The 21258-nt window shown below is 45.6% G+C and overlaps 1 protein-coding gene across 1 annotated transcript in view; it reads right to left on the bottom strand.

Moving 5' to 3' along the window:
- Positions 1–3191: 3191 nt before the first annotated feature.
- Positions 3192–21258, bottom strand: part of LOC118361801 (zinc finger CCHC domain-containing protein 2-like) — a 67453-nt gene continuing 49386 nt past the window's right edge. The window contains exons 8-15 of the mRNA XM_052484252.1: positions 21093–21153; positions 11771–11894; positions 10841–10905; positions 8818–8903; positions 6573–6689; positions 4798–6198; positions 3644–4363; positions 3192–3589 (exon numbers count right to left, since the gene is read on the bottom strand). Coding sequence (XP_052340212.1) covers positions 4302–4363; positions 4798–6198; positions 6573–6689; positions 8818–8903; positions 10841–10905; positions 11771–11894; positions 21093–21153 — 1916 coding nt within the window. The 3' untranslated portion in view covers positions 3192–3589; positions 3644–4301. The remainder of the gene's footprint in view (positions 3590–3643; positions 4364–4797; positions 6199–6572; positions 6690–8817; positions 8904–10840; positions 10906–11770; positions 11895–21092; positions 21154–21258) is intronic.

Here is a 21258-nt window from a genome sequence, read left to right as displayed (position 1 = left end):
CCATACAGTACAGCCTTTTTAAACCAGGAAAGTTTAACAAGTTTAAACTGGCATGTTCATATGTACAATCGCCCTCCAAGCTCACATGGTTCTTCAATCATCCATACAATTCTGTAAAGAGTTTTCTTTCCCTATGTTCAACACATGTCCACACCGTTTTAAAAAAAATCAAATTCCGAGTTTGCCTCAACACTTTAGGTAAATGTGAGAAATATCTGTTTCCATCTAATCAAACCGAAGAGATTTAGAGTACCTCACCAGTTGGGGGGCAGCTTTTTAATCATGTTTTTGGAGGAAAACAGTACTAAGTGTGGCTATTAATGAAAATTGACTAAACTTATCATATCAACAAATGAGTGTGTACTCCGTATGCACAAGTGTAATATATACAGTGGGGAGAACAAGTATTGGATACACTGTCGATTTTGCAGGTTTTCCTACTGACAAAGCATGTAGAGGTCTGTCATTTTTTTTAATCATAGGTACACTTCAACTGTGAGAGACGGAATCTAAAACAAAAATCCAGAAAATCACATTGTATGATTTTTAAGTAATTAATTAGCATTTTATTGCATGACATAAGTATTTGATCACCTAAGAACCAGTAAGAATTCCGGCTCTCACAGACCTGTTAGTTTTTCTTTAAGAAGTCCTCCTGTTCTCCACTCATTACCTGTATTAACTGCACCTGTTTGAACTTGTTACCTGTATAAAAGACACCTGTTCACACACTCAATCAAACAGGCGCCACCCTCTCCACAATGGCCAAGACCAGAGAGCTGTGTAAGGACATCAGGAATTACATTGTAGACCTGCACAGGGCTGGGATGGGCTACAGGACAATAGGCAAGCAGCTTGGTGAGAAGCCAACAACTGTTGTGGCCTAGCCAGTCTCCAGACCTGAACCCAATAGAAAGTCTTTGGAGGGAGCTGAAAGTCCGTATTGCCCAGCGACAGCCCCGAAACCTGAAGGATCTGGAGAAGGTCTGTATGGAGGAGTGGGCCAAAATCCCTGCTGCAGTGTGTGGAAACCTGGTCAAGAACTACAGGAAACGTATGATCTCTGTAATTGCAAACAAAGGCTTCTGTACCTAATATTAAGTTCTGCTTTTCTGATGAATCAAATACTTATGTCATGAAATAAAATGCAAATTAATTACTTAAAAATCATACAATGTGATTTTCTGGATTTTTGTTTTAGATTCTGTCTCTCACAGTTGAAGTGTACCTATGATAACAATTACAGACCTCAAAGGTTTGTAAGTAGGAAGCTTGCAAAATCGGCAGTGTATCAAATTACTTGTTCTCCCCACTGTACATGTTTTACAACTTGTAGACCCCAAATCTTAAGACAGACATGAAAGAGTTCTAAATCATTGAGAATTCTCTCAAGTGATATGTCTGAGAAGGCAGGGATTGACTTTAAGGTCTGAAAAGGCACTTGCCCATTGGGGCAAGTCGAACATTTTTATTTGGTTTGCCCGATGAAAAGTATGATTAACTAGTTACAGGCAGAAGTACCATATTTCCTGCCTTTCACCTACACATACGGGAGGAATCAAACAGATGTATTGCATTTTTTTGTATATCAGTGAAAAAAAAAATATCAGAGCAGGCTAAAGTTTCCAGACTGTCATAAAATGTCTGTCTTTCACTTTAAACAATAGGGAGGACCAAGAAAGATCAGATTTAGTCTACTGGAATGCTTTGCAGTTTCGTTATTTTCACTTAAAAAAAAAAAAGAAATCAATCCCTGGAAAGCTACTAATCCTGATACCCCAAACAACTGTCAGACCCCTCCATTAGTGCTCACACTAATCGTGTTCATACTCCACATGAAAACACACACAATTCGTAGTGTGTATGTGCATATTTCTTTGTTGTACATTAACCAATGTACCAAATATATGCCATACAGAGATCTCACAGCTACATTTTAAATGAAGAAGTGGGAATAAATATAATGAATCTCCAGAAAAGTTACATGATATTTGCCTTGGCCACTACAGTCCTGTAGAAATGGCTAAAAGAAAATAGTTATTTTCAGAGGAGAACAGTGTTATCAATAGTAGGAGCCAAAAGGTGGCCCGACTCTGCAGGTCAGCACAGCATTTCCAAGAGAATATTGGATGGAGGGACAACAGTGTATATTGTCAGAGCTTCACTGTTGCAATAACATCTGGCTCTAGTTCTTCTGGGACTGTTTCAGTGCACTTGAGAAACTTCAGAATTCCTGGTAGTTATAGTGCATATTGTCAAAGATTATAACTAAAATAAACACCCAGCAGCATTTAACTTCATGACAAACATGATGATTAAAAACGTCTTACTCTGCGCTTCACATTATTATCAAGTGGCAAATGCTTTAAGAAACATTGTTTTGATACTGCCAGATTCCTTACGTAGAATAACTAAATATGTTGTACATTTATAAACACTGCAGCAAAAAAATATTTTTAAAAGTATTCCCAGCTTTTTTTTTTTACGTGAACTTTTTTGTTTGTACTCATCTTTCGTAGCTGTACAGTTAAACCATTCAAATCCTCGTCCAATAACAATGAGGCATAAATATACCGCTGTAAAAATGAAGTATAGGAAACTCTTTAATCCAGATCACGCAGAATCCCCATGTATTCAGAGAACAAAATCATTTACCAAGCTCCCATACTCTAAGATACGTGGTGTCATTTTCCAAGCTCCCATACTCTAAGAGATGTGGTGTCATTTACCAAGCTCCCACACTCTAAGATACGTGGTGTCATTTTCCAAGCTCCCATACTCTAAGAGACGTGGTGTCATTTTCCAAGCTCCCATACTCTAAGATACGTGGTGTCATTTACCAAGCTCCCACACTCTAAGAGATGTGGTGTCATTTACCAAGCTCCCACACTCTAGGATACGTGGTGTCATTTTCCAAGCTCCCACACTCTAAGATACGTGGTGTCATTTTCCAAGCTCCCATACTCTAGGATACATGAAGCTCCCACGAGACGTGGTGTCATTTTCCAAGCTCCCATACTCTAAGAGACGTGGTGTCATTTCCCAAGCTCCCACACTCTAAGATACATGGTGTCATTTCCCAAGCTCCCACACTCTAAGATTTCCCAAGCTCCCACGTGGTGTCATTTTCCCAAGCTCCCATACTCTAAGATGTGGTGTCATTTACGTCCCACACTCTAAAATACGTGTCATTTTCCCAAGCTCCCATACTCTAAGAGACGTGGTGTCATTTTCCAAGCTCCCATACTCTAAGAGACGTGGTGTCATTTTCCAAGCTCCCATACTCTAAGATACGTGGTGTCATTTACCAAGCTCCCACACTCTAAGATACGTGGTGTCATTTTCCCAAGCTCCCATACTCTAAGATACGTGGTGTCATTTTCCCAAGCTTACACACTCTAAAATACGTGGTGTCATTTTCCCAAGCTCACACACTCTTAAGATACGTGGTGTCATTTTCCCAAGCTCCCACACTCTTAAGATATGTGGTGTCATTTTCCCAAGCTCCCACACTCTTAAGAGACGTGGTGTCATTTCCCAAGCTCCCGTACTCTAAGAGACGTGGTGTCATTTCCCAAGCTCCCGTACTCTAAGAGACGTGGTGTCATTTCCCAAGCTCCCGTACTCTCGTGGTGTCATTTACCAGAGAGACGTGGTGTCATTTCCCAAGCTCCCGTACTCTAAGAGACGTGGTGTCATTTCCCAAGCTCCCGTACTCTAAGAGACGTGGTGTCATTTCCCAAGCTCCCGTACTCTTAAGAGACGTGGTGTCATTTCCCAAGCTCCCGTACTCTAAGAGACGTGGTGTCATTTTCCCAAGCTCCCACACTCTAGGATACGTGGTGTCATTTTCCCAAGCTCCCACACTCTTAAGATACGTGGTGTCATTTTCCCAAGCTACCGTACTTTAAGAGACGTGGTGTCATTTTCCCAAGCTCCCGTACTCTAAGAGACGTGGTGTCATTTTCCCAAGCTCCCACACTCTAATATCAAAAATAAGTTAGTGAACATGAGCTGCTTGCTGTCTTGTGCCAGTTTACAGTGCAAAATACCAAAAGCATCTAAAGGATCAGGGGGGGGGGTCTCTATGGAAACAAGACAGCTTCACTCTCAGCTGTGACGGGGACGTAGAGGACGTCTCCGCCACAAGTACTCAGGACCCTCCTCACACACGCTCTTTAAAAAGGTCAAACCAACAATGACAATGACTGAGAAACATCAGAGTGAAACCCTCTTGAAATGGAGGGTTCTCTTGGACCGCTCGTGACCAAGGAACCAGATGACGGAACGAAAAGCCGTGTTCAGCTGACGTTGTCTAGTCCTTCGGGAGAGTGGGTGGCAGCGTACTTCAGCCGAAAGCTGCCTGAAAAACAGAGAGGGGACGGCGTCAGCGGAACAAAGAAGACAACACAAAATGGGAGGATTAAAATAACCTTCCGAGAAGACAAGAAACCACTGAGATGAATTCCCAAAATGCACCTGAGCGGTTGGGATTTTTCTTTTCATTTTTAACTGCTAAGAGAGAGTTTTGAGAGAAAAACGTCCACAGATCTCCTGAGATGAGAGAGAGCACTTTAACAGCAGCTCCTGGCTGTAAATAAGTCCTGCCAATGGAGGTGGGGAGGGTTACTGAAAAGGTGTGCCTTCCCAAACTTGGTCAAGGGTACCCTCTGTGTGGGTGGGTGTAGGGTTATAAAGCACTGGTATGTGATAGAGAGTAAGAGCGGGCTGAAGGGGGGTGCCGCAGAGGGGCCCAATGGGTCCATCTGAAGAGGCCCCTGGCCGTGGCGTTATTACCTTGCTGTGATGAATCAACAGAGGGCTGTTTGCAGTCCTTTGCGTAGTGCCCACTGACCCCACAGTTGTAGCAGGAGACGTTGCCGAAGTTCTTGTTGGCGCCGACCGCTCCCCCCAGGGCCCCTCCGCCGCCTCCCGAACCGGGCACCATACCCACGCTGGAGGGGTACATGTGCGGGTAGAAACGGTTGAAGGGCGACACCATCTGTTGGAGGCTATAGCCTAGCTGGGTGCCCAGTACATGGTCAGAATGGGTGTGCAGCAGGGTCTGGCCAGCGTAAGGAGCGTGGGGGAAGAATGTCAGCTGGGCCTGGCCGTTGCTCTGCGGGGGCGGCTGGCTGAGGTAGTTGCTGGCGCACATGGACGTGAGCTGGAAGATGGGCGTCGCACCAAACACCTGCCGTGGCGCCATCTGGTGGGGGAAAAAAAACGATGGCGCTGTACGGCTGTTGCCGCAGCCGCCTCGGCAACCGCACGCCCCGCAGCACATGGCCTGTTCCTGGTGAGTCGTCTGCTGCTGCTGCTGTTGTTGTGGTTGCGCCTGTTGCTGGGTGACGGAGTTACTGGTGCTGTTGACGTAGGAGGCGGAGTCGGTCTGGGTTGAGCCGGGCGCTGGGCCGGGGGTGTGGGTGGGTACGGACGGGGGCACCACCGCCTGAACCTGTCCAGGGGAAGGCGCTACCCCTACTGTGGCCATGACGGAAGTGGGGATAGGAGCCATAGGGTACAGGGAGGGCAGGCCCGAGAAAAGAGACACATCTGGGTGCTTGATGTGAGGGATGCTAAGGTCCCCCAGGGGTACGGATGGGGTTAGGGGGGCGGCAGGGTCTGGGTTGGAGTAGGCAGGCTGCAGGGGTGAGGCATAGGGCGGACCAGGGGTGATGACACTTATAGCTTCCACCAGGGGCTGGTGGGCAGGGAGGGTGGTGACACCCTCAGAGCTGGCAGTGGTCTGTGGAGGGGCTGTCTTGAAGTGCTGGACCGGGGGCTGCAGGGCAGGGCTGCCAGGGGAGTGTAAGCCCAGGGCTAGGGAGCCAAACCCTGGGAGTACCATGGGCATCTGCTCTGGATCTCCTGGCACGGGAACTGGCACGGTGGTGGACGTAGGCTCTCGGAGGACCAGGGGCACCTGCATGATCAGCCCTCCGACCACCTTGTTGTCTACCAGGGCAGCTGCCACCTGGTGGGGGGGCATGACTGGCAGAGGGGCATCGGCAGGTAGTGCACCGTTGGGAAATATGCAGGGCAGGGGGTGCATGAAGGTGTTTGGGGGATAGTCAAGGCTGGGGGGCTCCCCAACAGGCTTGGCAGAGACCAGGTGGTGGATGGTGGGCATGGCCCCACCTGAGACCTCCTGCCAGGGGAAGAAGGAGTCCGCTGGGCCCTGGGTACTGTCCGTATCTGGGTGAGGGCGAGAGCGAGAGAGAGAGTGAGAGAGCGCGAGAGAGAGGGAGAGAATGAAAGAGAGAGCGAGCGAGAGAGAGGGATAGAGAGGGAGAGAGAGAGGGAGAGAATGAAAGAGAGAGAGAGAGAAAGAGGGAGAGAATGAAAGAGAGAGGGAGAGAGAGAGAGGGAGAGAATGAAAGAGAGAGCGTGAGAAAGAGGGAGAGAATGAAAGAGAGAGCGAGAGAGAGGGAGAGAGAGAATGAAAGAGAGAATGCGAAAAAGAGGGAGAAAATGAAAGAGAGAGTGAGAGGGAGAACAAAAGTCTTAGTGATGTCCCAAAAATAAGACAAGCCCAAAATCTAATCATGGTATATGTGTGTCTGTCTCACCTTTATCCTCTTCGTCCTCGCTGTCCAGGCTCTCTGGTTCGTGGTGCTGGGGGCTGGAGGCTGAGCTGTAGCTCTCAGACGAGGTTTCGCCGTATACCTCCTGACCGGAGTCTCCGTCTAGACGCACATACAACCCCAACATTCATTCAATTAGATTTAGTTCAAATATGATTTGAAAACCTTTGATTTACATCAAATCAACTTGAAGGCATATGCGTATGGCTGAGACACACAGATAAGCAGATCAGATGTTGACTGAAAAGCTATGCCTTATAAACTTGTACAACATTGCTCTCTGTTGGTTGAATGTAGTTACTACAAGTAGTAAAGGCCTAAACTCACCAATGGCGAGCGTGTAAAGTGTGTATGATTTATTTTAGAAAGTATTGTTTTGAATTATAATGACCCAACCGAAGCCTCTGATAATGACCCAACCAAATCCTCTGATAATGACCCAACCAAATCCTCTGATAATGACCCAACCGAATCCTCTGATAATGACCCAACCGAATCCTCTGATAATGACCCAACTGAATCCTCTGATAATGACCCAACCGAATCCTCTGATAATGACCCAACCGAAGCCTCTGATAATGACCCAACCAAATCCTCTGATAATGACCCAACCAAATCCTCTGATAATGACCCAACCGAATCCTCTGATAATGACCCAACCGAATCCTCTGATAATGACCCAACTGAATCCTCTGATAATGACCCAACCGAATCCTCTGATAATGACCCAACCGAAGCCCCGATCAATTAAATTGTGTTTCTATTTTTGGGTTAAATCGTTGGCGCTGTAGTCACACAAAATAAAATATATTTTTTGTTATTAATCACTTTCTTCTAGCTCCTTTTAATTGGAAGAGTTAGCTAGGTTCGATTCGACCAATTCATCCACTGATGGAAACATTGGAGATATGGACTATCCTGCTAGCATACAGTCCCTGCTCTGCCTGTCCCGTCCCTTTCCAGCCGCCTCGCTCTGCTTGCTCCGCCCGCCTCACTCTGCTTGCTCCGCCCGCCTCTCTCTGCTAGCTCCGCCCTCCTCTCTCTGCTTGCTCCCCCGCCTCTCTGCTTGCTCCCCCGCCTCACTCTGCTTGCTCCCCCGCCTCTCTCTGCTTGCTCCGCCCTCCTCTCTCTGCTTGCTCCCCCGCCTCTCTCTGCTTGCTCCCCCGCCTCTCTCTGCTTGCTCCCCCGCCTCTCTCTGCTTGCTCCCCCGCCTCTCTCTGCTTGCTCCCCCGCCTCTCTCTGCTTGCTCCCACCACCTCTCTCTGCTTGCTCCGCCCTCCTCTCTCTGCTTGCTCCGCCCGCCTCTCTCTGCTAGCTCCGCCCGCCTCTCTCTGCTTGCTCCGCCCGCCTCTCTCTGCTTGCTCCGCCCGCCTCTCTCTGCTTGCTCCGCCCGCCTCTCTCTGCTTGCTCCGCCCGCCTCGCTCTGCTTGCTCCGCCCGCCTCTCTCTGCTTGCTCCGCCCGCCTCTCTGCTTGCTCCGCCCGCCTCTCTCTGCTAGCTCCGCCCTCCTCTCTCTGCTTGCTCCGCCCGCCTCTCTCTGCTAGCTCCGCCCTCCTCTCTCTGCTAGCTCCGCCCTCCTCTCTCTGCTAGCTCCGCCCTCCTCTCTCTGCTTGCTCCCCCGCCTCTCTCTGCTTGCTCCCCCGCCTCTCTCTGCTTGCTCCCCCGCCTCTCTCTGCTTGCTCCCCCCGCCTCGCTCTGCTTGCTCCCCCGCCTCTCTCTGCTTGCTCCCCCACCTCTCTCTGCTTGCTCCCACCACCTCTCTCTGCTTGCTCCCCCGCCTCTCTCTGCTTGCTCCCCCGCCTCTCTCTGCTTGCTCCCCCGCCTCTCTCTGCTTGCTCCCCCGCCTCGCTCTGCTTGCTCCCCCCGCCTCTCTCTGCTTGCTCCCCCGCCTCTCTCTGCTTGCTCCCCCGCCTCTCTCTGCTTGCTCCCCCGCCTCTCTCTGCTTGCTCCCCCGCCTCTCTCTGCTTGCTCCCCCGCCTCTCTCTGCTTGCTCCGCCCGCCTCTCTCTGCTTGCTCCGCCCGCCTCGCTCTGCTTGCTCCCCCCGCCTCGCTCTGCTTGCTCCCCCCGCCTCGCTCTGCTTGCTCCGCCCGCCTAGCTCTGCTTGCTCCGCCCACTTCTGGTGAGACTGTCGCTTAAGCCTTTTCCTCCAAACAACAACAACAACAAAAAAACATCAAGCCATTTCAGAGCTTTAGAATATCAGGGCAAAATCATCTCCATCGATACCCACCTTTCCCTGTCGACTGTCGCGCTCGCTGAGAGGCTGGTGGCACCATGCTCCCATTTGCCGCCAAGTATGCTTTCTTCCCCTTTTCCCTGAAGGAGGAGAGACAGAGATGAAGGTTCGTCGTCAACGATACAGGATAAACGAGGGAGGTGAAGAAGAATTGAAGCCTGTTGCTCGACAGACTGGTTGGTAATAGACCCACTTCAATTTTCTTACCGCCCCAATAGGTCCACAGACGATGCAATCGCCATCACTCTGCACACTGCCCTATCCCATCTGGACAAGAGGAATACCTATGTAAGAATGCTGTTCATTGACTATAGCTCAGCATTCAACACCATAGAACCCTCCAAGCTCATCATTAAGCTTGAGGCCCTGGGTCTGAACCTGCCCTGTGCAACTGGTTCCTGGACTTTTTGACGGGCCCCCCCAGGTGATGAAGATAGGAAACATCACCTCCACTCCGGTGATCCTCAACACTGGGGCCCCACAAGGTTGTGTGCTCAGCCCCCTCCTGTACTCCTTGTTCACCCATGACTGCGTGACCAAGCACGCCTCCAACTGAATCATCACGTTTGCAGACGACACAACAGTAGTAGGCCTGATTACCAACAATGATGAGACAGCCTATAAGGAGGAGGTGAGGGCCCTGGGAGTGCCTGGAAAACAACGTCTCACTAAACATCAACAAAACAAAGGAGATGATCGTTGACTTCAGGAAACAGCAGAGGGAGCACCCCCCTATCTACATCGATGGGACCGCAGTGGAGAAGGTGGAAAGCTTCCAAGTTCCTTGGCGTACACATCACTGACAAACTGAAATGGACCACCCACACAGACAGTGTGGTGGAGAATGTGAAACAGAGCCTCTTCAACCTCAGGAGGCTAAATGCTTGTCACCTAAAACCCTCACAAATTCTTACAGATGCACAATTGAAAGCGTCCTGTCAGGCTGTGTCACCACCTGGTACGGCAACTGAACCGCCCGCAACCGCAAGGATCTCCAGAGGGTGGAGCGGTCTGCCTAACGCATTACCAGGGGCAAACTACCTGCCCTCCAGGACACGTACAGCACCCAATGTCACATGAAGGACAAAAAGATAATCAAGGACATCAACCACCCGAGCCACTGCCTGTTCACCCCGCTATCATTCAGAAGGCGAGGTCAGTAAAAGTGCATCAAAGCAGGGACCGAGAGACTGAAAAACAGTTTCTATCTCAAGGCCATCAGACTGTTAAACAGCCAACACTAGCACATTTGAGGCTGCTGCCTACAGGCATAGCCAAGGAATCACTGGCCACTTTAAGGAATGGAACATTAGTCACTTTAGTCAAGGTTTACATATCTTAGTCCACTCTGACATCGCTCATCCATATGTATATAGTCTTAATTCATTCCTACTTAGATTTGTGTGTATTGGGTATATGTTGTGTAATTACGCTAGCGTAATGCTAGGTCCTCCCTGTCAGGCCCTGTTGTGGGGGGGGATTGACGCTAACGCTCTTCTGTTAGCACGCTAGCTAGCATAATGTTAGGCCTTCTCTGACAGGCACCGCTGTGCTGGTGGGTATTTCCTGAACACAGTCACACTGTTAGCTTTCTGTATCCGACATTCCTCTCATAGTCCATCTACAGCCAAAGACAACAAACAAATGTGTCTACGAAGCAACACCTATCACAATGTAGAAACTGTACTGTCATCTGGCTCAGTGTTGAGCCAATATGTCTGTGCAGGGAAGTCTCTTCGCTGTCAGTCAATGTGAGGACCCTTTTAGAAGGAGGGTAATAATGCCTGTATTCACTGGGTCAAGTGATCGACTGTCTTCTTGTTTCGTTCACTGGCTTTTCTCAGTAGACCCTAGATGTAGAGCAGGGGCCGTTATGTATCCAGAGTCTGATCTAGGATCAGGTCCCCATGTCCATATAATCTCATGCATTGGTATCTAAAAGGCCAAACTGATCCTAAGTCAGCACTCCAACTCCTGATTGCCTGGTGGGTTGAACATTGATATAGCCGGTGATTACCTGTCTGGTCCCAGTGGCTGCCTCATGCTGGCAGGGTGGTTGCCCCTCTTCTCACTGCCCTGATGCTGTGGACCAGATAGATAGAATTAGCTGTGTTAAAGTAGGGCTGGAGCAAAACCCTGAACACCCATTTGCTCTCTAGGAGGAAGTTACTTGACCCGAGTGTGGCTTTAAAACATATACTGTAGCTCCATTACACTATTTGCCAGAGCAGGAATGCCATAGAGCTGTTGCCTGTTACGTAACCCCTGTCACATGACAAGGGCCCCAAGAATGAGGCATTGCTGGACTCTGACCCAGAGCTATAGCGGGTGGGGAGAGGGGTCAAAGGGCAGAGCGCCTCACCCTGGCTAACGCTGATATCACTCGTATTGCTGCTGAGCTAGACTTGACTTTGGAGCACAAACACACACACACAAACATGCACTAACACATGCACACGCACGCACGCACGCACACGCACACACACACACACACACACACACACACGTTGCTTTTACAGAGCATCGGCCCTAATTTGGTCGTCATTGACACAACACATGCTACAGGGGAGAAGTAGAGAAGTAGAGACGGACCCATCTTAAAGTAGGACATGTCTGCCTGGTCTAAATTAACTCTTTCTCAGTCTATGTAACCCCCCACGGCTATGGGGACATTTTTAAAGTTAAAACAAACAAACACAAAAAACAACCAATCAAAATGCCTGTTCATACATTTGAACGTGATACATGACAATCTGAAAAAAACAACAACAATGGTTTAATTGCTTAGCAACAACTGTAACTTCTTTGTATTTGTCAGAATTAGTCTGTATCTCAAATGGCACCCTACTTCCTGTACAGAACCCCCTTTTGGCCCTGGTCAACAGTAGTGCACTATAAAGGGAATAGGGGCCATTTTGGATGTGGCTTTGTTCTCGGTCTGTCTCACCTGCTCTGGGCCCCCAGAGGCTTCCTGGTCGGGTTGATGCGTGCAGGTCTTCCTCCTCCAGTCAGGCAGGCTGTGTGACCCCTTTGGAACGTTCTCTCCCTGGGAACGTTTGGCATCGGGAACGCTGCGGGGGGAAAAAAGGGTAGGGGGAATAAGAATCCTCTTCAGGTCTTTCATCAGAAACAAACATATGGTGTATATCTGCACTGGGGGGGGAGGCGGCGGGGGGTGGGCGGCTACTCACTTGAAGAAGGAGGCACTCCTAACCACAGATCTAGGATCAGGCTAATCTATCCCCATTCCAAACCATAATCATCAGTTGGTCTTTGGGCTAGTGATTAGGAGCGACTTCTACCTTCTAGGGTTGGGTTCATTTCCTTTTCAATTCAGGAAGTACAATGTGAACTTTAATTTCAAATCTCTTCAATGCTTTTCAATTAGGAACATTTGGAACATAAATGTTATTTACAGTCTGAATTGACAGGAATTTAAATGGGATTGACCCTGCCACCTACTACGGTGTCGGGACAATAGGGTGTTTACCTAATACAGGGTCTATTGCAGACATGTTTCAATAGAGTACCTACCTAATACAGGGTCTATTGCAGACATGTTTCAATAGAGTACCTACCTAATACAGGGTCTATTGCTGACATGTTTCAATAGAGTACCTACCTAATACAGGGTCTATTGCAGACATGTTTCAATAGAGTACCTACCTAATACAGGGTCTATTGCAGACATGTTTCAATAGAGTACCTACCTAATACAGGGTCTATTGCAGACATGTTTCAATAGGGTACCTACCTAATACAGGGTCTATTGCTGACATGTTTCAATAGGTACCTACCTAATACAGGGTCTATTGCTGACATGTTTCAATAGGGTACCTACCTAATACAGGGTCTATTGCTGACATGTTTCAATAGGGTACCTACCTAATACAGGGTCTATTGCTGACATGTTTCAATAGAGTACCTACCTAATACAGGGTCTATTGGGTCTATTGCTGACATGTTTCAATAGGGTACCTACCTAATACAGGGTCTATTGCTGACATGTTTCAATAGGGTACCTACCTAATACAGGGTCTATTGCTGACATGTTTCAATAGAGTGCCTACCTAATACAGGGTCTATTGCTGACATGTTTCAATAGGGTACCTACCTAATACAGGGTCTATTGCTGACATGTTTCAATAGGGTACCTACCTAATACAGGGTCTATTGCTGACATGTTTCAATAGGGTACCTACCTAATACAGGGTCTATTGCTGACATGTTTCAATAGGGTGTCTACCTAATACAGGGTCTATTGCTGACATGTTTCAATAGGGTACCTACCTAATACAGGGTCTATTGCTGACATGTTTCAATAGGGTGTCTACCTAATACAGGGTCTATTGCTGACATGTTTCAATAGGGTACCTACCTAATACAGGGTCTATTGCTGACATGTTTCAATAGGGTACCTACCTAATACAGGGTCTATTGCTGACATGTTTCAATAGGGTACCTACCTAATACAGGGTCTATTGCTGACATGTTTCAATAGGGTGTCTACCTAATACAGGGTCTATTGCTGACATGTTTCAATAGGGTACCTACCTAATACAGGGTCTATTGCTGACATGTTTCAATAGGGTACCTACCTAATACAGGGTCTATTGCTGACATGTTTCAATAGGGTACCTACCTAATACAGGGTCTATTGCTGACATGTTTCAATAGAGTACCTACCTAATACAGGGTCTATTGCTGACATGTTTCAATAGAGTACCTACCTAATACAGGGTCTATTGCTGACATGTTTCAATAGAGTACCTACCTAATACAGGGTCTATTGCTGACATGTTTCAATAGAGTACCTACCTAATACAGGGTCTATTGCTGACATGTTTCAATAGAGTACCTACCTAATACAGGGTCTATTGCTGACATGTTTCAATAGGGTACCTACCTAATACAGGGTCTATTGCTGACATGTTTCAATAGAGTACCTACCTAATACAGGGTCTATTGCTGACATGTTTCAATAGAGTACCTACCTACCTAATACAGGGTCTATTGCTATTGCTGACATGTTTCAATAGGGTACCTACCTAATACAGGGTCTATTGCTGACATGTTTCAATAGAGTACCTACCTAATACAGGGTCTATTGCTGACATGTTTCAATAGAGTACCTACCTAATACAGGGTCTATTGCTGACATGTTTCAATAGAGTACCTACCTAATACAGGGTCTATTGCTGACATGTTTCAATAGGGTACCTACCTAATACAGGGTCTATTGCTGACATGTTTCAATAGGGTACCTACCTAATACAGGGTCTATTGCTGACATGTTTCAATAGGGTACCTACCTAATACAGGGTCTATTGCTGACATGTTTCAATAGAGTACCTACCTAATACAGGGTCTATTGCTGACATGTTTCAATAGGGTACCTACCTACCTAATACAGGGTCTATTGCTGACATGTTTCAATAGGGTACCTACCTAATACAGGGTCTATTGCTGACATGTTTCAATAGAGTACCTACCTAATACAGGGTCTATTGCTGACATGTTTCAATAGGGTACCTACCTAATACAGGGTCTATTGCTGACATGTTTCAATAGGGTACCTACCTAATACAGGGTCTATTGCTGACATGTTTCAATAGGGTACCTACCTACCTAATACAGGGTCTATTGCTGACATGTTTCAATAGGGTACCTACCTACCTAATACAGGGTCTATTGCTGACATGTTTCAATAGGGTACCTACCTAATACAGGGTCTATTGCTGACATGTTTCAATAGGGTACCTACCTAATACAGGGTCTATTGCTGACATGTTTCAATAGGGTACCTACCTAATACAGGGTCTATTGCTGACATGTTTCAATAGGGTACCTACCTAATACAGGGTCTATTGCTGACATGTTTCAATAGGGTGCCTACCTAACAGGGTCTAATACAGGGTCTATTGCTGACATGTTTCAATAGAGTACCTACCTAATACAGGGTCTATTGCTGACATGTTTCAATAGGGTACCTACCTAATACAGGGTCTATTGCTGACATGTTTCAATAGGGTGCCTACCTAATACAGGGTCTATTGCTGACATGTTTCAATAGAGTACCTACCTAATACAGGGTCTATTGCTGACATGTTTCAATAGGGTGCCTACCTAATACAGGGTCTATTGCTGACATGTTTCAATAGGGTGTCTACCTAATACAGGGTCTATTGCTGACATGTTTCAATAGGGTACCTACCTAATACAGGGTCTATTGCTGACATGTTTCAATAGGGTACCTACCTACCTAATACAGGGTCTATTGCTGACATGTTTCAATAGGGTACCTACCTAATACAGGGTCTATTGCTGACATGTTTCAATAGGGTACCTACCTAATACAGGGTCTATTGCTGACATGTTTCAATAGGGTACCTACCTAATACAGGGTCTATTGCTGACATGTTTCAATAGGGTACCTACCTAATACAGGGTCTATTGCTGACATGTTTCAATAGGGTACCTACCTAATACAGGGTCTATTGCTGACATGTTTCAATAGGGTACCTACCTACCTAATACAGGGTCTATTGCTGACATGTTTCAATAGAGTACCTACCTAATACAGGGTCTATTGCTGACATGTTTCAATAGGGTGCCTACCTAATACAGGGTCTATTGCTGACATGTTTCAATAGGGTGCCTACCTAATACAGGGTCTATTGCTGACATGTTTCAATAGAGTACCTACCTAATACAGGGTCTATTGCTGACATGTTTCAATAGGGTGTCTACCTAATACAGGGTCTATTGCTGACATGTTTCAATAGGGTGCCTACCTAATACAGGGTCTATTGCTGACATGTTTCAATAGGGTGTCTACCTAATACAGGGTCTATTGCTGACATGTTTCAATAGGGTGTCTACCTAATACAGGGTCTATTGCTGACATGTTTCAATAGGGTGTCTACCTAATACAGGGTCTATTGCTGACATGTTTCAATAGGGTGTCTACCTAATACAGGGTCTATTGCTGACATGTTTCAATAGGGTGCCTACCTAATACAGGGTCTATTGCTGACATGTTTCAATAGAGTACCTACCTAATACAGGGTCTATTGCTGACATGTTTCAATAGGGTGTCTACCTAATACAGGGTCTATTGCTGACATGTTTCAATAGGGTGCCTACCTAATACAGGGTCTATTGCTGACATGTTTCAATAGGGTACCTACCTAATACAGGGTCTATTGCTGACATGTTTCAATAGGGTACCTACCTAATACAGGGTCTATTGCTGACATGTTTCAATAGGGTACCTACCTAATACAGGGTCTATTGCTGACATGTTTCAATAGGGTGCCTACCTAATACAGGGTCTATTGCTGACATGTTTCAATAGGGTACCTACCTAATACAGGGTCTATTGCTGACATGTTTCAATAGGGTACCTACCTAATACAGGGTCTATTGCTGACATGTTTCAATAGGGGTCTATTGCCATGTTTCACCTACCTATACAGGGTCTATTGCTGACATGTTTCAATAGGGTACCTACCTAATACAGGGTCTATTGCTGACATGTTTCAATAGGGTGTCTACCTAATACAGGGTCTATTGCTGACATGTTTCAATAGGGTACCTACCTAATACAGGGTCTATTGCTGACATGTTTCAATAGGGTGTCTACCTAATACAGGGTCTATTGCTGACATGTTTCAATAGGGTGCCTACCTAATACAGGGTCTATTGCTGATATGTTTCAATAGGGTACCTACCTAATACAGGGTCTATTGCTGACATGTTTCAATAGGGTGTCTACCTAATACAGGGTCTATTGCTGACATGTTTCAATAGGGTGTCTACCTAATACAGGGTCTATTGCTGACATGTTTCAATAGGGTGTCTACCTAATACAGGGTCTATTGCTGACATGTTTCAATAGGGTACCTACCTAATACAGGGTCTATTGCTGACATGTTTCAATAGGGTACCTACCTAATACAGGGTCTATTGCTGACATGTTTCAATAGGGTACCTACCTAATACAGGGTCTATTGCTGACATGTTTCAATAGGGTACCTACCTACCTAATACAGGGTCTATTGCTGACATGTTTCAATAGGGTACCTACCTAATACAGGGTCTATTGCTGACATGTTTCAATAGGGTGCCTACCTAATACAGGGTCTATTGCTGACATGTTTCAATAGGGTACCTACCTAATACAGGGTCTATTGCTGACATGTTTCAATAGGGTACCTACCTAATACAGGGTCTATTGCTGACATGTTTCAATAGGGTGCCTACCTAATACAGGGTCTATTGCTGACATGTTTCAATAGGGTGTCTACCTAATACAGGGTCTATTGCTGACATGTTTCAATAGGGTGCCTACCTAATACAGGGTCTATTGCTGACATGTTTCAATAGGGTACCTACCTAATACAGGGTCTATTGCTGACATGTTTCAATAGGGTACCTACCTAATACAGGGTCTATTGCTGACATGTTTCAATAGAGTACCTACCTAATACAGGGTCTATTGCTGACATGTTTCAATAGGGTACCTACCTAATACAGGGTCTATTGCTGACATGTTTCAATAGAGTACCTACCTAATACAGGGTCTATTGCTGACATGTTTCAATAGGGTACCTACCTATTGCCATAATACAGGGTCTATTGCTGACATGTTTCAATAGGGTACCTACCTAATACAGGGTCTATTGCTGACATGTTTCAATAGGGTACCTACCTAATACAGGGTCTATTGCTGACATGTTTCAATAGGGTACCTACCTAATACAGGGTCTATTGCTGACATGTTTCAATAGGTACCTACCTAATACAGGGTCTATTGCTGACATGTTTCAATAGGGTACCTACCTAATACAGGGTCTATTGCTGACATGTTTCAATAGGTACCTACCTAATACAGGGTCTATTGCTGACATGTTTCAATAGGGTACCTACCTAATACAGGGTCTATTGCTGACATGTTTCAATAGGGTACCTACCTAATACAGGGTCTATTGCTGACATGTTTCAATAGGGTACCTACCTAATACAGGGTCTATTGCTGACATGTTTCAATAGGGTGTCTACCTAATAGGGTGTCTACCTAATACAGGGTCTATTGCTGACATGTTTCAATAGGGTGCCTACCTAATACAGGGTCTATTGCTGACATGTTTCAATAGGGTACCTACCTTCAATACAGGGTCTATTGCTGACATGTTTCAATAGGGTACCTACCTAATACAGGGTCTATTGCTGACATGTTTCAATAGGGTGCCTACCTAATACAGGGTCTATTGCTGACATGTTTCAATAGAGTACCTACCTAATACAGGGTCTATTGCTGACATGTTTCAATAGGGTACCTACCTAATACAGGGTCTATTGCTGACATGTTTCAATAGGGTACCTACCTAATACAGGGTCTATTGCTGACATGTTTCAATAGGGTACCTACCTAATACAGGGTCTATTGCTGACATGTTTCAATAGGGTACCTACCTAATACAGGGTCTATTGCTGACATGTTTCAATAGGGTGTCTACCTAATACAGGGTCTATTGCTGACATGTTTCAATAGAGTACCTACCTAATACAGGGTCTATTGCTGACATGTTTCAATAGGGTACCTACCTAATACAGGGTCTATTGCTGACATGTTTCAATAGGGTACCTACCTAATACAGGGTCTATTGCTGACATGTTTCAATAGGGTACCTACCTAATACAGGGTCTATTGCTGACATGTTTCAATAGAGTACCTACCTAATACAGGGTCTATTGCTGACATGTTTCAATAGGGTACCTACCTAATACAGGGTCTATTGCTGACATGTTTCAATAGGGTACCTACCTAATACAGGGTCTATTGCTGACATGTTTCAATAGGGTGCCTACCTAATACAGGGTCTATTGCTGACATGTTTCAATAGAGTACCTACCTAATACAGGGTCTATTGCTGACATGTTTCAATAGAGTACCTACCTAATACAGGGTCTATTGCTGACATGTTTCAATAGGGTACCTACCTAATACAGGGTCTATTGCTGACATGTTTCAATAGGGTACCTACCTAATACAGGGTCTATTGCTGACATGTTTCAATAGGGTACCTACCTAATACAGGGTCTATTGCTGACATGTTTCAATAGAGTACCTACCTAATACAGGGTCTATTGCTGACATGTTTCAATAGGGTGCCTACCTAATACAGGGTCTATTGCTGACATGTTTCAATAGGGTACCTACCTAATACAGGGTCTATTGCTGACATGTTTCAATAGGGTACCTACCTAATACAGGGTCTATTGCTGACATGTTTCAATAGGGTGCCTACCTAATACAGGGTCTATTGCTGACATGTTTCAATAGAGTACCTACCTAATACAGGGTCTATTGCTGACATGTTTCAATAGGGTACCTACCTAATACAGGGTCTATTGCTGACATGTTTCAATAGGGTACCTACCTAATACAGGGTCTATTGCTGACATGTTTCAATAGGGTACCTACCTAATACAGGGTCTATTGCTGACATGTTTCAATAGGGTACCTACCTAATACAGGGTCAGGGTCTATTACAGGGTCTGACATGTTTCAATAGGGTACCTACCTAATACAGGGTCTATTGCTGACATGTTTCAATAGGGTACCTACCTAATACAGGGTCTATTGCTGACATGTTTCAATAGGGTGCCTACCTAATACAGGGTCTATTGCTGACATGTTTCAATAGGGTACCTACCTAATACAGGGTCTATTGCTGACATGTTTCAATAGGGTGCCTACCTAATACAGGGTCTATTGCTGACATGTTTCAATAGGGTACCTACCTAATACAGGGTCTATTGCTGACATGTTTCAATAGAGTACCTACCTAATACAGGGTCTATTGCTGACATGTTTCAATAGGGTACCTACCTAATACAGGGTCTATTGCTGACATGTTTCAATAGGGTACCTACCTAATACAGGGTCTATTGCTGACATGTTTCAATAGGGTGCCTACCTAATACAGGGTCTATTGCTGACATGTTTCAATAGGGTGCCTACCTAATACAGGGTCTATTGCTGACATGTTTCAATAGGGTGTCTACCTAATACAGGGTCTATTGCTGACATGTTTCAATAGGGTGCCTACCTAATACAGGGTCTATTGCTGACATGTTTCAATAGGGTGCCTACCTAATACAGGGTCTATTGCTGACATGTTTCAATAGGGTGCCTACCTAATACAGGGTCTATTGCTGACATGTTTCAATAGGGTGTCTACCTAATACAGGGTCTATTGCTGACATGTTTCAATAGGGTACCTACCTAATACAGGGTCTATTGTTGACATGTTTCAATAGGGTGCCTACCTACCTATACAGGGTCTATTGCTGACATGTTTCAATAGGGTGCCTACCTAATACAGGGTCTATTGCTGACATGTTTCAATAGGGTACCTACCTAATACAGGGTCTATTGCTGACATGTTTCAATAGGGTGCCTACCTAATACAGGGTCTATTGCTGACATGTTTCAATAGAGTACCTACCTAATACAGGGTCTATTGTTGACATGTTTCAATAGGGTGCCTACCTAATACAGGGTCTATTGCTGACATGTTTCAATAGGGTGTCTACCTAATACAGGGTCTATTGCTGACATGTTTCAATAGAGTACCTACCTAATACAGGGTCTATTGCTGACATGTTTCAATAGGGTGTCTACCTAATACAGGGTCTATTGCTGACATGTTTCAATAGAGTACCTACCTAATACAGGGTCTATTGCTGACATGTTTCAATAGGGTGTCTACCTAATACAGGGTCTATTGCTGACATGTTTCAATAGAGTACCTACCTAATACAGGGTCTATTGCTGACATGTTTCAATAGGGTACCTACCTAATACAGGGTCTATTGCTGACATGTTTCAATAGGGTACCTACCTAATACAGGGTCTATTGCTGACATGTTTCAATAGGGTGTTTACCTAATACAGGGTCTATTGCTGACATGTTTCAATAGGGGGTGCCTACCTATGGGGTCAGGGTGTATTGCTGATATGTTTCAATAGAGTACCTACCTAATACAGGGTCTATTGCTGACATGTTTCAATAGGGTACCTACCTAATACAGGGTCTATTGCTGACATGTTTCAATAGGGTGCCTACCTAATACAGGGTCTATTGCTGACATGTTTCAATAGGGTGCCTACCTAATACAGGGTCTATTGCTGACATGTTTCAATAGGGTGCCTACCTATGGCAGGGTCTATTGCTGACATGTTTCAATAGGGTGCCTACCTATGGCAGGGTGTATTGCTGATATGTTTCTTTCGGTGTCCCAGAACGTACGGATCCAAATCTGAAGGGTTTGAAGACATTTATTAATTCGTTTATTCATTCATAGTTGACAGGAAACCAATGCATTTTAATCAACATTTGACATCAACACTCGTTTCTATACCTA

The sequence above is a fragment of the Oncorhynchus keta genome, chromosome 28, assembly GCF_023373465.1.
Source record: "Oncorhynchus keta strain PuntledgeMale-10-30-2019 chromosome 28, Oket_V2, whole genome shotgun sequence".
NCBI lineage: Eukaryota > Metazoa > Chordata > Actinopteri > Salmoniformes > Salmonidae > Oncorhynchus > Oncorhynchus keta.
Note: the sequence above shows the minus strand (reverse complement) of the source record. Positions and strands in the feature narration are given on the sequence as shown.